General features: G+C 44.9%; 1 protein-coding gene across 1 annotated transcript; it reads left to right on the top strand.

Annotated features, from left to right (window-relative positions):
- Positions 1-4380: 4380 nt before the first annotated feature.
- LOC101911836 (cytochrome P450 3A9-like) lies at positions 4381-15875 on the top strand. The gene is made up of 13 exons (XM_005228984.4): positions 4381-4529; positions 6955-7048; positions 7461-7513; positions 8630-8729; positions 9333-9446; positions 9728-9816; positions 10849-10997; positions 12005-12132; positions 12775-12859; positions 13252-13412; positions 13836-14062; positions 14883-15045; positions 15249-15875. Exons 1-13 carry the CDS (start codon positions 4459-4461, stop codon positions 15345-15347), a joined length of 1533 nt encoding a protein of 510 aa, XP_005229041.2. The 5' UTR covers positions 4381-4458; the 3' UTR covers positions 15348-15875.
- Positions 15876-16626: the final 751 nt, after the last annotated feature.

Genomic DNA, 16626 nt, shown 5'->3' with positions numbered 1-16626 from the left:
TACATAAAGCACCATTAGAGACCCCTGCACATACATTGGTTTTTTATCCAGCAGTAGTGTATCAATATTTTAACCACTGACAACAAAATGTAGCCTTCATTATGAAGCATATTCTTGTGGGTAACTAAAGTACTGTGTATCAGGGAAAATAAACAGTTGCCTCCCCACATCTTCTGCCTATGTGGAAAACGAACTCCTCACACAGCTCTGGCGGAAAAGCATTGATAAATTTAATGTATTGCTCCCTCCTCCCACCAGCAGCTATCTTATCTAGCCTCATTTTACATTATCTGAGCATTTTTTCTTTCTTTTAACCCTGTGATGGGAAGACTCTTGAGCATTCCAGGCCAGGACTGTGCTCATTTCCAGCGTAACATTCATTCGTGGCTGGGTTATACCCATTTGTCTCTGCGCCAACATCAAAATTTGATTAAATAGCTCTTCTACCTGGCATTTATCTCATAGCAACCTCCTTCCAGCTTAGCTATCATTGAGCTAGACTAAACAAACAAAGGGTTTTGGGGGCACATCTCCAAGGGCGCAAGAAGTGCCACCAATATGTTGGACCCTGCCTAATTGGACCCCAGTGAGCCAGTATGTTCAAGCACTGAGCTGCTCCAAGTCAGGCACAGAAGTGAGCTCCCCTCCCAGATTTTATGGCCAGAACATATAATAGTATACCTCAAACTACAGAATAATTGGTTGTTGGTTTTTTTCCCACCTCCTACCTGGTTGGTTTATTCTGAGCATCCTTTTTAATGTGGCCATACAGGCAGTTGAGTGTAAAGTCTGTTCCTGCAAATCCCTTGGCATACAACCGGCTGATAATCCTAGCACTGCTGACTTAAAAAAAAAAAGGTAGACATGGTCTACATAGAAGGCCCTGAGATCTTCCAATGGTTTATTTCATTAATTTGTGCTCTTGAAAAAGGGAGCCTTAGTTATAAGCTTATTTTGTTTTATACTTCCACTTATATTAAACTAAATGAATGTGTTGTGTTCAGCCCAAAGTAATTTTACTTTTAACTGTTCTTCTGGAATATTTTACATTACTTAACACCACCGAAGCTAAACCACTTCCACTGCTTGCCAGTTTGGTGTTTCTCCAGTGCAGAAATCTTCCATCTCTCGTACAGAGACTATCTGAGCTCTGCATGATTAGTAGCATTTTTTACGACCTGTATCTAGAGAGTTTAAAGTACTCCATAATGATACAACTCCCCAGCAATACTTATATCCCAAGTAGCACTGCAGAGTCTCTACCACAACTGGTCCAGCCCTGGGAATCTAAAACACATTCCCCAAAGTATCTCAGGAGAACCTCTTTTATGGTCATACTCAAAAGTGAGTTAGACCTAAAGATTCAGGCTTATCCAGCCTGGCCCTCCTTATTCCTGTGCAGTCCTTTTCATCATGAACACAAAACGCTACCCGCTGTGGATTTTTTTTTTCCCCCAATAGCTCTTTCTCTTCTGAACTGCTCTTTCATCTCCACACCTGTGCCCCAGTCATAATTGCTATTCCACAGTGTTTTTCTTACTCTACATCATTTGATTTCACAGCTTGTGGAAGAAATACATGTTCTTCCATTTTTCTGCCCAGCCCCCTGTCACTATTATACAAGAAATCCCTCCTGCTTATCACACCTTGTTCACAACCTGGATTAGGAGCACTCCCTTCATTACACTGCAAGTAACAATGTGGTGTTCTTTTGCTTTCCTGAAAACCATTAATCCATTAATCTGAGCTGCTTAGGGGCATTAGAAATAGAAAAGCAGCTCAGTTCTCTGTTGAATTTGCTGCAAACTTTGGCTTTTTAAACCTCTCACCCTCAGCATGTGGCTGTCCTGGCAGCACAATGGCAACACAGGAGTTACTGTACGGCGCAGCAGCCTAAATGACGAGGGTGACCACTGCACGTCCACTGTGCACTGCACATCGTGTGTGACATTGTCACCCATGAATGGGACCAGCTCTGTCACTAGCGGGGTGCTCCCAGAGGTGTAACTGCATCTCCACTGGGGCTTGGACTTTCTCACGCCCCTGAGCAGTGTGCCCCTGCTCCAGCTGCCCGGGGTGGTGGGCTCACCCAAACCCCTGATGGGATACAGTGCGCTTCAACATGTCCAGGAGAAGCATGGGATGGACCTAAAAGCCCATGGTGGTAAGGAATTAAATGCATCTAAAGGACTTGGATAGGGTGAAGCGATAACTGTGCTCGGTACAGCTGTATCCAGGTGAGCAGAGACCTCAGCTGGGAAGGGAGAGGGTAGGCTGGGGTTTGGCCATGCGTTTCTCCTCCTTCCCACCTTTACTCTGAGATGGGGCTCAGCCTTGGCTGAAGGTGATTCTGAACAGCTGATGTTCCTCCTCCCTCCCAGAGATGGAGGGCAGGAGGAGAAGTCTTCCCCAGGCTTCCCTCTGCAGGTGTCCAAGCCACCGCTCAAATATGACCTCCCGGCTGGCTTGCCATACCCCCTCACAGCTTTGGAGGCACCACAGCCTAGAGCTGGAGGTTTCCAGTTTTAATATAGAACAAGTTAGTCATAAACCCAGCTCTGAGCTGGGCTTACATGTCATGTGAAAATCTGTCATTTGCTCCTGCGTCATTGACTTTCCCCTGGCATGGATTAATCACATGAGGGTTTGTTTGTTTGTTTCTCTATCAGCTTTCTCAAGGGGGTGGTGGATTTTATTTGTTTGTTCTAAGTCAATAGGCGCAGTCCATTTAGCAGAGATCGTAAGACTGCAACGCAAAACCAGCAGCAAGACTTTGCACCTATCTGGTTTTTTACAAGTTTTTCCAGAGACTGTTCTTAATCTTAAACACGACTCAAACAGGACAAGGATTGAGGTTTATTTTTACTGAGGATGGAGACTCCTAGAGCAATTCTGTTTCATGAATAAACTTCATTAACCTGTTTCCCAACACGGTGATTTGGCAACATTTGGTGCCCAGTAAATTCAGATTTCAAGACGATGTCAAAATGCGGAAAGGGGGACCCTGGAACAACAATTGATGCTGTGACAAGCTCCTGGATGGGAAAGCACCTATTTAATCACATGCTCTTTCAACATCTCTGAATCAAGCAAGGTGGGACCTGACACAGGCTTGTATAACTATGTCATGAACTTGCCTGTTCGTGTAAAAGTAAACTAAACTGTGTTTATTACAAAATTATCTGCAACTGAGTTGTCTCTGAAGGTCAGAGCAAAGGCCAGGCAAAGGTGAAATGAGATACAAACACTGCCGAGATAACTCAGATGATGACTCTCAGAATGTCTCTCGTATCACCACATGAACTGAGATGCACTTTTCAGTCAACCCAGCATCAATCACCGCAACATCCGCAGAAACACGAGGCATTTGCTGGGCCCAGTATTTACAACACCCAGTTGTTTGCACCCAGCGCAGTCAGTAAACTGGCTTTTGAAGACAATGGTTCTGCCAACAGGAAGGATGGCTCATTTTAGAGTTCTGAATGAAGCCCTAAAGATGCAATAAGTACACATCCATGCAAAACATCTAGGCTCTTGCCCTAACATTATGACCACGAACAAACACCTTCCAATTAGCCCAATTTTCTCCACCATCATAATCAGCTTTTAGCAGGTTCAGACCCCTAGGATGCAAGTGCTTTTCCACACCATCCTTACAGAAAAAGCATTATGAAATTTGTGTTTTCCCTTCGCTAGTGTATTTTTGCCAGCTGCTGCAGAAGGGTGGGATTCTTATTCATGAGCCATGAGCTGGTGGTTTGGAAGTGGTGGTACTTTAGCTGCTTACACTTGTGGAACAACACTATTTTTCTTACAAAATGCCTAGCCTCAAGCCAGCAAACAAGGTGGCCTTCTAAAGCCTTCACAGGGGGCAAATTCCTGCCTTTGTTAGAAGCTGCTCCTGACCCACCACAGGCAGAAGCAGGCAGCACTTGCTCTTCACGACACAGAAAGAAAGATATTTTAAACAAAATCTTCAATTCTGCCAAAGTTAATTCAGCTGCCAGAAAAGATCTTGTCATACAATATATGAATAACCTTTTCACTTCTCTTTCCCTTTTGTAAATCAGCTCTGACACCTGCTTTGGGATTTGCCTTTTCATGGTAACTTGGTTTTATTTATTTTGGTGTAGGAGCCCAGGAGCATTACTCAGTGAGAAATCAGTTAGTACTATTACAACAGTGAGACTAGTTCAAGTGCCTGGCAACAGATGCATGAAATAATTTGAACCTTCAACAGTGTAGCCAGGCATTGATCTATCACAGGAATCATGTTTTCCAGATTAGCATATTTTGTTACCTTTGCCTTCCACTGCTCCTCCCTCGTGCCAGGAGGAGGGCCTCGAAATCGTATGACTGGACACAAAAGATTTGCACATTGTGAAACACTCCTATTTGCCACAGCCCTGTGACAAACGCACGAAGACAGAACTCGAAGCCAGCCAGAGAAGAACCAGGATGAACCTCCTTCCCTCCTGCTCGGTGGAGACGTGGGCCCTTTTGCTTATTTTCATAGCCCTCCTGGTAGCGTGAGTAAAATATTCTTTATTGGTTCTTTGCTCATGCCATTTCCCTGTTCTTGCCGTTGTTTGTTTTCATGCAACTAGTCTGCTGAAGAGCAAACATGTAGGTGTGATTTCTAGATTTCCAGCCTCTAACAAGGATCTGGGAAGTAGCAGAAGAGTCTGAAGACCATATAGACACATGGTCTTACACTGGGGATTGGAGTACTCCCCTGCACTGTTAGGATCTTGCTGCTGAGCATCAAAGCGATAATTGAATAATAATAGTGGCAGGCATTTGTTGCCAGAAGGGTGCTGGCTCAGTGAGGATTGTGATCTGTTAGGTTATTTCCCACAGAAATACAGCCTAAGGGAGGCTGTGCCTCCCTGACTGAGCCTGCCCTGTGGAGCAGCTGACCCTATGCATGACTAGCAAAGGTGGAGAGCAGCAGAAAGGCAGAAGAAAAAGAGGACTCATAGGATAAGTTCTTAGAAAATGTTTTCATCTGTTTTGCTGATGCTGTTCAGTGCTGCAGCGTGGCAGGGGTGGCTGAAACCCCCCTTCTGCTGGGACACACAGCGTCTCTGCTGGCAGCCCCTGCCAACAAGGCTGGACTGACAAACCATAAACCTTAACGATTAATGCGGTGCACATGAGCACAACCCATTTGTCTGCCCTGGCAATGCTCCGACCACAGCAGTTCAGTAAGCTCTGAAACTTTTAGCCCTGTTTTTCAAACCCTTCCTTGGGATTTGGATCACTCAAAAGCCTGTTTGGGACAGACTCCTAAAAACAAACAAACAAACAAACAAAAACCCCAGACCAAACCAAAACCCCCCCAAAACCCCCCACCCTCATTATTGACCCATACCCTCATCGTTCAATAACTCTGTGGCCATCTGAGATTGCTGGTTACCAGACTCCCACCTTCTGCAGCTACTTGCAATTTTGCTGTTGCGACAGGGACAGAGCTCAGATCTTTGTGTTCTGGTATCTGTGCTTAAAATAGAATTTTCACTGCCCATTAGCACAGGGAAGTTGTTCAGATGCTTCTTGTCCATCTGGGGCAATGCTGTCCTACTTCACACATGAAGGAGTATCAGGCATTTCTGGTTCACATCCATGGTAAGAAGCAGTACTGATTATTTCTCTCTTTACTCTGAATGGCCCTTCTAAGCCAGCAGAAAACCATGTCACATTTGAGTCATAAGAGCATTAGACTACATTTTCCTGGCCATGTTTCAAATGGATTAAACCTAGCCTATGTTCTTATAGCCTTTCTGGGCTTTGTAACCAGCCCAGCCTGGCATTTCCTGACCCTCCCATAGCTCTGGCTGCCCATAAACATTTGAAACGAGAATCCACCAACATTTTATACCTAGTACTGAGTTAACCTTTGACAGAAAAGGTTAGACATTGACAAATTGAGCTCTGTGAAACATTTCTGCACCTGCTAACACCCCGTTCCCTGTTTTTTGCCTGCTCCGTTTGGAACATAAGAAGAGGTCTGCTTTTGTGCTCTGGCAGGACCTGTGCTGGGAGGACTTATCTCATCTGCGGTCCCCAAGATTTAGAAAATATTATTAATTGTGAGGAAAATCCCCCTAAGTCTCGGCCTAGACTTTTCAGGAAAGCATCCTCAAGATGCTGGTTGAGTGGCTGCTGCTGTGTGGCCCCAAGCGGGTCTCTGATAACATCCCTTTGCCAAACCTTTGCAGTTTTACATCGCTTCTGCAATGAACCACTCACTTGGGAAGCTGTAGCTACTAGCTAAAAACAAATATTTTGAGGAGCTCTTTCAACACAGCCAAAGACAAGCTTCAAAGGGCTGCAGCCCAGGCCCTTGTTGAGAAACAGAAGGCCCCGAGGTAGAAGTAATAACTTTACAGCTGCCAGAAAGGGTGCTTCAGAGGAAAGAAATCTGCAAAGCTGTCAATAAAATCTAAAGAGAAAACCATCATGACAAGAATTCCTGATGCACCATGGAACTAATGCCAGGCTAAGGGGAGGGAAAACAATAAATGAAATTAAAGTGCACCTTGACAAAAACCTTGTTTGGGACAACACTTCTGGCATTGCTTTGATTTCTCTTCAATAACAACACATAAGCTTGGCGTTCCTTCTTCCAGCTCCCTTTTCTACCTCTCCTTTGGTTGGCAATGAGCTCCGCTCTTGACTTTTGCTGAAGGCACTAAGGTCCCGTTCCCACCAGAGCACCTATGCCTTTAGGAGATGGCTGCTTTCACATCAGAGTGATCTCTCTGAAGCTTTGCATGGCAGCAGTAAGCCTTGCCATGTTTATTAAGTAGCTTATAAAGGGAATTTTCTTTCGGGCCCCCCTTTTTACTCCTCTACCTTGTCTCCAAAGGGACGTTGCTGCAGCCTCCAGGCTTAGGAGAGTTTGCAGCCCCGATGCCATGCTGGTGGAGCACTCGCTTTTCTGTCCCACAGATATGGAACCTGGCCGTTTGGTGTCTTCAAGAAGTTGGGTATTCCTGGGCCAAGACCTCTGCCTTTCTTTGGGACGTGCCTGGAATATCGCAAAGTAAGTGACTGAAGCCTTCCTGGCTCCAGAAATATTTGCTTTTGCTCATACAGCCGTATGATAACATGGCCATGATAAGTTATCTCCAAATGCCAAGCTCCACTCTAATGCACGAGTTGTGCAGAGGCCAATGTGGGATAAGGGCTCAGTAACACACACCTCGCCTTTACAGCATCCCCAAACAAGCACTCGTGGGTGGTTGATTCACAGCTGCCCTTTGCCAGTGCCTAGCACATTCACAAGCATGATGGCCATTTCTGCTGTCCTTCACGATGCTTTTGGAGAGGAGTAGAACTCAGAAGTCAGATTTGAACATCAGTTCAGGAACAGATATTCCTCCCAACCCACCATATCCAACATCATCCCCTCCGCTGTACCCTCTCTGAGATGATTTTTAAATTATTTTCCATAGGGTTTCTTGGAGTTTGACAATGAGTGTTTCCAGAAATACGGGAAAGTCTGGGGGTGAGTATGAACCACTGATCTCTTCTTAAGGTAAATCTAGAATCCATACAAAAGGGAGAAAAAAATCCATTGGGAAAGCTTCTTTTCCTCTACCTGCTGCCCTGATGGTCCTAGCACAAGCATGGCAATGACGGGGTGCTCATGGTAGTTTACATCAAAGCCTGACGACTGCAGGGCTGTGCTGTTACACTATGTGGAAATTGCTTTGACCTACACTAGGAAAGCTGTTTTAGAGCTGATAACCAAAGGCCTTCACCTGCTCCTAACAAAATCAGCAGCTAAACTATCTACTTAAGGGAAAATCTGGAACTGGGAGGTTGGGTTCTTCTAGTTTGTCAACAGCAGAAGCATGTGAGTGACTCCCAAGGCAGAGCAAAGAAACAGATCCAAAGCCTGCCAACTTCCTCGTGCTGCTGATCCGTGCCTGTGGTGGTGGGAGCTAGTGCAGTTATCTTTGCTCTGCTCTGGACATCTCCCATGGCTTTTATCTCTACTTGTTGTAACCTGGCTTACAAACTTGCATACACTCTATACTGCATCCATTGGTCCCTGTAGCAACTTTAAAAATGGAGTCTGGAAAACATATCTTTGCATAAATGGGGAAGTGCACAAATCCGCTTAATCTACATCTGTTCCATGAAAGCATTCAGAACTGGCAGATTAAAAAGACAAAAACAAGGATTGAATTACATCTCCAAGGAAATTTCCATGCTGTTAGCCCAGGTCTCCAGGCACCCAATTCAAGAGCCTGAAAGGGGTCGAACAAGTTTCCTTCTAATACTGTAATGTGTTTAAGTGCCTGGAAAAACACGGAGAGTCAGGGGAGAAAGGGAAGACGCTTGCTTCATTTAGTATCTGGTCCTTTGAGGGACTGAGTCCTGCTCATTTCCCAATGAATTTAGAAGGTGTTTAGGCCCCTTTATCATTCACAAAACCAGATGGGAGAAGGCCTAGGAGTCCTTTTCCATCTCTACATTTCTGTACTTTGGCATCTGCAGAACCTCAAGGCTGGTGTGGGAGAGGCATTTGTGTAACACATTTTGTTTCATGGGCAGCAGCCAAGTCTTGTACATCAACTATCTGGGGTTGTTTATCTGTCTTCTCTTCCCCCACCAGGATTTACGATGGCAGGCAACCTGTGATGGCTGTCGTGGACCCCCAGATCATTAAATCTGTGCTGGTTAAAGAGTGTTACTCCACCTTTACCAACCGCAGGGTAAGAGCGGAAGCATCGTGGTGTACCACAGAGCCCAGAAAACAAAGAACAGGAGAAGACAAGCACATAGCAGGGCTCCCACAGGGGACGAGTGACTGTGCTATAGGGACTACTGTAAATGGCCACTGCATGTCACTGTTCCCCTGCCTTACAGGCTGGGGACCGCATACCCAGGCTGGCAGAGCAAGCGGTTTGCCTGCACATCAGACAAATTCTGCTCTTACACCTATACATATATATATATATATATATGAATGGATGAATTTGAATGTGTGAGCACACAGGAACCCATAAAGGTCCAGCTAGCACATGTACCACCAGCTGGGATGCAGGCTCTGGGTGGCACAGCTAGGGGTAGGCACCCATATGTATATGTTAGGCTTGCTGGGTTACTTGTTCTGGATATGGAAATGGCATCTCACAGCTGGTCTACTGCTGGAAAGGGGATTATTTATGTATGTGTGGCTCAGGAAAGGCTGTTTGCAGCTGCCAATAGTAATGCCCCTGAAACAGCCTGGGCAGGGACTTGCACGCTACATCCCCATCCTTGCAATGAAGCCCCTATCTTTCCTGGGATTAACACCTTGCCTTTTTCCCCTCTAGCGTATGGAACTAGTAGGGGTGCTGAGCAACGCCGTCTCATTAGCCGAAGACGAACAGTGGAAAAGGATTCGCACTGTGCTCTCTCCAACCTTCACCAGTGGGAAGCTAAAGGAGGTAAAACACAGAGGAACAGGTACAAACTAAATCAGAAAGTCAGTAGACAGTGTTTTCAGGCTGAGGTTGTCACAGGGGTCCTATTTCTTTAGTCAGAGCCTGGCAACTAAGCTGGCCTGTTTAATTTATGCCTAAATTAAAACAAAAAAGGCCTAAAATAAAACCTTAGCAGAGAGACCTTATTTGTAAATATTCATGAAACTCCCTGGAGTCTTTGTAAGCCTGTCTTAAAGCAGTAAAATGTACTATACTTAAGTGACCATACCTGGTTTGTGTTACAGATGTTCCATATAATAAAGCACTATGGGGAAGTTTTGGTGAAAAATGTTCAAAAGCGAGTGGAAAAGGACCAGGCTCTAACTGTAAAGGAGTAAGTAGCTGCTAGGAGCAGCAGGCTGAGCAGCAAAGCTTGTTAGCAAGTGCTGTGGTTTATTTGTTACTGGCAATGCAGATCACTCACTGGGTAAAGCAGACCTCTGAAATGAGGAAGGGGGCGAGCTGAAAGCCTGGCTGAAATTTGAAAAGAAAAATTTTAGCTGGGATGTTAGTGAAACTTCCTAGAAGCAGAGACCCAGAGAATTCTTCTGAAGAAAATTAGATGGGGAAAAAATACTCCATCACAGCTTTATGAATCCACAGACCCAAGACAACCCCAAATCTGCCAGGAAAACTGAGGTTTTTTTCCCTGCATATGCTCAGGATCTCTGTGCACCACCACCTTATGCTGCAGAGATGAGGGCTTGCTGGCCTCTCTGCCCCACACAGCACCATGGGATGCTTGTCCATCACTTGCCCCATTGCTGAGGGGAGGGAGGCTGTAGTGTGGCCCTAGGTATATCATCATCATCTGTGTCCTCCATATGCGCTCTGGAACAAAAACTGCATTGCACCCCCAATTTCAAAGCACAACTGCAGAAGGTGCAGCTACACACCAGTAGTCACACACAAGCAAAGCTCTCACCTGCTAAAACCCCCACATAAGGGGAAAACTTGGACAGCTTGCAATAGTATAGGGCTGTGCTGGGTTAAACAAGACCATTTTCATGACATGTTCGAAGCAAGGTGTTACCACCCCTCCCCATGAAGCTAACATTAACGTGCTTGAGAGCCACATCCTCCCCTTGCACTAACCCGTTCATGTAGCTACATGCTGTTTTAAAAATCCTCAGAAAAGCGTTATATTTCAAAACCCACATAGGCTTGAAACCAAAGCTCTCTAAAAAAAAAATCTATCCCTTTCACTATAAGTGCTTTTCAGTTACTATATATCCGATTTCCTTTCCAAAACCAGGGCAGGTAGTCTTATGAGACTTTATATTTGAATGTCACATAGACATTAGGAAAAATATATTCGCTTGGTCCAAATACTTAACCACAGTTTAGCTTTTCCATCTTTCCTCAGTATCTTTGGAAGCTACAGCATGGATGTCATCACCGGCACTTCGTTTGGTGTGAACATCGACTCAATGAACAACCCCAAAGACCCCTTTGTCAGAGAGATGCAGAAGCTGGTCAAGTTTGATTTTTTTGACCCATTGTTCATCTTTATATGTAAGTGACTTTGTTGAAAACCTCAGTCAGGTGTCAGAGTACTGTTGAAGTGTGACTTCAGCATGCGTGTTAGAATGGGTAATATGTATAGAATGCACTAAACAGCTTCTCTAGCTAGGGTGGAAGTCCTAATGCCTCGTCTCATTGTTTCCTCACTGTTAGCTTCATGCTAAAACTCAAGGAAGGCAGTGGGTAAAAAGCTTCCTCCACCTTCAGTGTCCGCAATGCAAGGAACATGAACATCCCAGGCAATATCCAAATAAGAGTGCTGGAAAGTGATTTGGGGGTTGAAAAGCAAGTTCAGCTGTGAGGTTTGAGGAGGGTGGTGCTATCTGAAGTGAGTTTTCTGGAAGAGAGTGCTGAGTGAGGACTGTAATTAGATGCAATTTCCTAGCAGTGCAATAGCTTAGCAGTGATTGTGGTGGACCTTCTATCACTTGCAGCTTTAAATCAAGATTAGATACCTTGCTAAAATACAAAGAAAGTTGTGATCTACATAGAGCAGGCTCTAGTGCTGGAGATTTTATGAAGCTATACACCAGCTCAAGAGCTAGTTTCCATGATGAAGGAAATGCTCTGAAGGGGACTTGAAAATATGCGTATGAGCACAGCATGGTGGTGAATAGCTCAGCCTGAAAAAAAAGAATTCAGAATTTGCAATATTTCTCTTCTGAGCCACATTCCTGCTGTAGTGCTGTACAATGCACAGAAATAACCTGTCCTTCTAGAATAGTGCCTCGGTAAAATGTGGCCTGTGCTTCGGTCAGCTCCTAAAGCAATGTTTATACCCAGCTCAGTTGTGCCCACTTGGCAGAGGGTTACATCAAAACAAACTATCCCAAGGGAAAGAGAAAGAGGAAAAAAGGCAAAGTCAAGGCTTTTCCCAGGTAAAGAAATCAAGAAAGGAAATAATTTCTCAGTAGCATCATCACTTCTTCAGTAACTTCCATAGCTATCTTATGATGTGCAGTTTTAGTGTGCAATTTTATTCTCAATTTGTTTTTCAGTTGTATGCCCATTCGTTATTCCTCTTTTGGCAAAGATGAATGTAAACATCTTCCCCAAGGATGCTCTAAATTTCTTCATGAGATCCGTTGCCAAAATTAAGCAGGATCGTGAAAAAGAGACTCACAATGTAAGTGAGCGTGAATTTCCTAGCAATTGTGGCAGAAAATACACTTAAATGATATATAATTAGGGTGCTAATATCAAAGATGAAGCTGAAGTACAATGACTCGGCAAAACCCTGAATCTACTTAAGTGTAAACACTTGGGTTTAATACTGTCAGAAAAGCCTTGCCTGGCCAGTCCTGGCAGAGAAGCAAGTGGACTTTGTACACCCTTGATGTGGAGCTAAAGGTGTGGTAGATTTGGACTAAGCTTGGGTTTGACAGAGGTTTTGATATCAGAGACTCCCTGAAGATTAGGTAGAGCAGAGTAAACAGCACAAAAGCATCAATACCACCTTTTAAGGTTGCACCTTTCCCTCTCACTTCCCAAAAACTGAAGCCACTTCCTGGCAAAATTCTCCTTTTTAGAGTTTGGATCCCTTTTCCAAAATGCATTCAAGACACTTCTTCACTCCCCAACTCCAATGGCTTCACAAAACCAACCTGATAGGTTTTCCAAATAAAAGGCAAGTGTTATGTTATTCAATTAGGAATTCACACGTGTTTCAGGGATGCTTTCAGTTTAAAAATTATGCTTAGGCTATGAGATCTGCTTATCTGAGCCCTCCAGGGGACATATCACCAAAGAACTCTCCCGCTGTTCTCAGGGCAGAGTAGATTTTCTGCAGCTGATGATTGAATCCCAGGACTCAACCAGTCATGGAAGCAATGGAACTGCTCATTCACACAAAGGTAACAACAGCCAAATACTCACCAGAGGAACGGGGGCCGTGGGAGAAAAGGAGAATATGGGGAGCTGTTTCACAGAGAAAGGCTCAGTGGGTCACCACCACCTCCAGACAGGCAGAAGTCTGTCCCTTGTTGCCAGCATCAGACCAAAGGGGAATCCCCCAGGTGCTTTGCCAGTGAATACAACCACCATGCCATTAACGTATACCCAGGAAATCATCTGGCTCCTCCTTTGAATGGCATTTCCCAAACATAGATTACAAGGTAGCTATAAATGCGTCATCAGAAAACAACTGCAACAAACCTGCCCCAACCCCACCCATTGCTGCCTGTTCCTTGCCAAGACCATCAGCCAGCGCTGGTTTTGCTCACCTCCTCACATTTTCCCCCCACAGGCCTGACTGACATAGAGATCCTGTCACAAGCATTCATCTTTTTATTTGCTGGATACGAGGCCACCAGCAACACACTTTGCTTCCTAGCATATGAGCTGGCCCTGCATCCTGATGTGCAGCAAAAAGTGCTGGAGGAGATAGACACCGTGTTACCCAACAAGGTAAGGGGGTGTTGAGCGATGGTGAAGACCCTCTGACCTTCCTGTCCTCCTTGTTCAGTCGAGTCAAAGAGAAATCTTTAGCTCCTAAACACCTGCCACAGGATCTTCCAAGAGCTCCTGAGACAACTGAGCCCTGTAGCAATTTTTTTTTTGGCAACCAAAACCTTCCAGGCCACCCCATTGCACAAACCCATCTGCCATATCCTCCACCCCTGCGCAAGTGGATGTGGATTTCCAGGCATTTCATCACTCAGGGATGGAAAATGAAACCAGTTATGCAATTTCTACCTTGCATTTTGTCTTCAGTGAGTCCAGGTCATAGTTGGGACAGTAAGGGTTGGGGACACTCTGGTCTCAGTCATTTTAGGACTACTCAATCCTCATGCCAACATACCTGGACACCTTTCTCTTGTCATCCAACAGGCTCCTCTCACATACGACGCAGTCATGAAATTGGACTATCTTGATATGACAGTGAATGAAACCCTTCGGCTCTTTCCCCTTGGAGGACGGCTTGAGAGAGTCTGCAAGAGAGACATAGAAATAAATGGAGTGATGATTCCCAAAGGAACTGTTGTTGTAATCCCACCCTATACCCTCCACCGCAACCCTGAGTACTGGCCAAACCCAGAGGAGTTCAGACCAGAAAGGTACAAAAAGCATAATGAAAGGGAAGAAATGTGCTGCTTTTTCCCCATGTAGTAATTAAGTATTAATCTCTGATTAGCTTCCTAATTGTGTTCTTCCCATCTTTTTACAAACAATACCAGTGAGAGATTGCAGGCTCATGGGAATGTCATTTTAAGAAGAAAATGAGCTTTGTGCTTAAAGCGGGGTTTCAAACAACATAATCTTGGAAGAATAACATTGATACCTCACAACAGCTTGCATACAGTTTTTAGGCTTGCTGACAGAGTCGGTAGTTGGTGAGTTTTTGTAACTGCCAGCCATCCTTCTGTATAATCTTCATTGCTGAACTCGTTCCCTTCACATAGGCTTTGCTACCAGATCTGCCAGAATTGATCCTTGCAGTCCCCTTCCCTCCTTGTTTCTGAGGAAGCAATAAATTCTCCCTAGCTGGTTATTTTTATAATTGATATCTACCTCTTTCTCAGCAAGATGAAGCCACAAGCTGCCTCTAACCAAGATGACTTCTGGTTTCTCTCTCACCAAATACAACAGACAGGAAATATCAGTCACCTTGGGAGAACACGTTGCCTAGATTTTCACCTCACTTCCAACTTCTACTAGTCTGGACAGACACAATTACAATCAGAAACTCATGTGGGAACCCACCCTGTCCTGAACAAGGACTCTGACACAGCACTTGGTTGCTGGGGGACACCGAGATACCTTAGCAAACAAGCAAGTCTCTGTAGGGCACCAGCAAGAGATCTCTGGATAAGTAATACAGACACAGAGCTCTGGGTTTTTGCTGCCTTCCTTTCTTTTCCCCATGTCATTATCCAGGTTCAGTAAGGAAAACAAAGACACCATAGACCCGTATACGTACCTACCCTTTGGAGCTGGCCCCAGGAACTGCATCGGGATGCGGTTTGGTCTCCTGAGTCTGAAAGTTGCCATCACCATCCTACTGCAACACTTCACCTTCCAAACCTGCAAAGAAACTCAGGTGAGGAGCATGTAATGTTTTTAAACTCGCATGCGATGAACCAGATGATGGGTTTCTTGCCATGGGTGCTGACACCAGATGCTGTGCGCTCCCAGGCACCACGGATCCAGTTATGCCCTAACTGTGGCCAAGTTTCCTTCCTTTAATCTCTCCTTATTTCATTTGTCTATCTCCAAGCGTTGTTATTCCTCTTGTCGCTGCAGATCCCTCTCAAGCTGAGCTCACAGGGATTGCTAAGACCAGAGAAACCCATCATGCTGAAGCTAGTCCCGCGGACCAGCACCGCTCCTGCAGAGGCGTAAAACCCAGCTGCGCCTGCCACAGTTCTCCGCTGTCTAATGAGTGTTGTGCTAACAAAGGGATCACACATCGCATGAAATCTCTCCTATACATCCAGCCACAGAAGAGCAGCTCTAGTTAATTCTGGAAGCAATTACTACATATTTACTAATAAACATAGCTGTCAGAAACGTAACGTGGATCACTGGACAGCGACAATACACAGTCCCCCTAATTTTGATTGCAGAAAACGAGAAATAAATCCAAATGTGAAGCTGATCATCAACTTCTGAGGGGATTTCTCCATCTGGAGAGAAGAAATTACTGTTGCATCCAAGAGGAACAAGGTGTGATAGAAATTCAAATCGCCAGACCTCACTGGGCAGGGACGGGTGACATTCTTCTTGGTGTATTGATGCTTGAAATTTCATGTGTTATAATTGAGATGACTGGTGTGAGACTACATCCTAGTTACCAAACCTCTCCTGTGCCATGTGTTAATTAAACTAAAGTGTGTACAAATACTGTCATTAAAAATGTTTGAGAGCTGCTCTGTGTTGTGTATAGTGGCTGATCACTTCCTATTTAAAAACCATATTCAGCCTCAACCCTTGAAATTATCCATGTACATTGCTTTCCACTTAATTTAATGAATCTGATCCTTCATTTAATGTGATCAAACCCTCCCATTTGTACAGTATTTTACAAACACTGTAAGTCCCACTTAGTTTGATTAAGAGGTTGCTTTCAGTTCAACACTGGCCAACCCTCCTCCAGTGGCAGAGGATGGATTGCGGAGAGCAGCAGGGCCACTGCCCCTGGAGAAATTGTCTGGACACAGCTTGTAGTTGGGTCTTGCCTCCCAGAGCCATGGATAGAGTTTACACATTGCCCATGGTGGGATGTTAGCCTGCTGTGAGCTGCTTCGCTTTTAAACAGCTCCGAAGCAGTCCATGGCTTGGGCCCTATGGACTGGTCCTGCCAGCAGCATGATGCTTTGACCAAATAAACAGGGAATATCAAAAAGCAGATGGGAGGTTCTCCTGGGTCCTAACATCACATACCGGTTAACTCCAGTATACTGTGCTAATCCTGACACCTACAAACCAAGAAGGATGCTAGAAGAATGGGAAAGGTTTTTGGAAGAGCTGCAAACCAGATCAAGTCACTCCTTAGCTTTCTCCCAGCATCCTTCATTCCAAGGCAATATTTTCTGAATTATCCATAATCCCCTCTTGTGGCCACATGTTTTTCTCTGTAGTTTAGCAGACAAAACTGCAACATGACCCAAATGCCATGATC

This window comes from Falco peregrinus, chromosome 5, assembly GCF_023634155.1.
Source record: "Falco peregrinus isolate bFalPer1 chromosome 5, bFalPer1.pri, whole genome shotgun sequence".
Classification (NCBI taxonomy): Eukaryota; Metazoa; Chordata; class Aves; order Falconiformes; family Falconidae; genus Falco; species Falco peregrinus.
The sequence above is the reverse complement of the archived record's forward strand: the minus strand, read 5'-3'. Positions and strand labels throughout refer to the sequence as shown.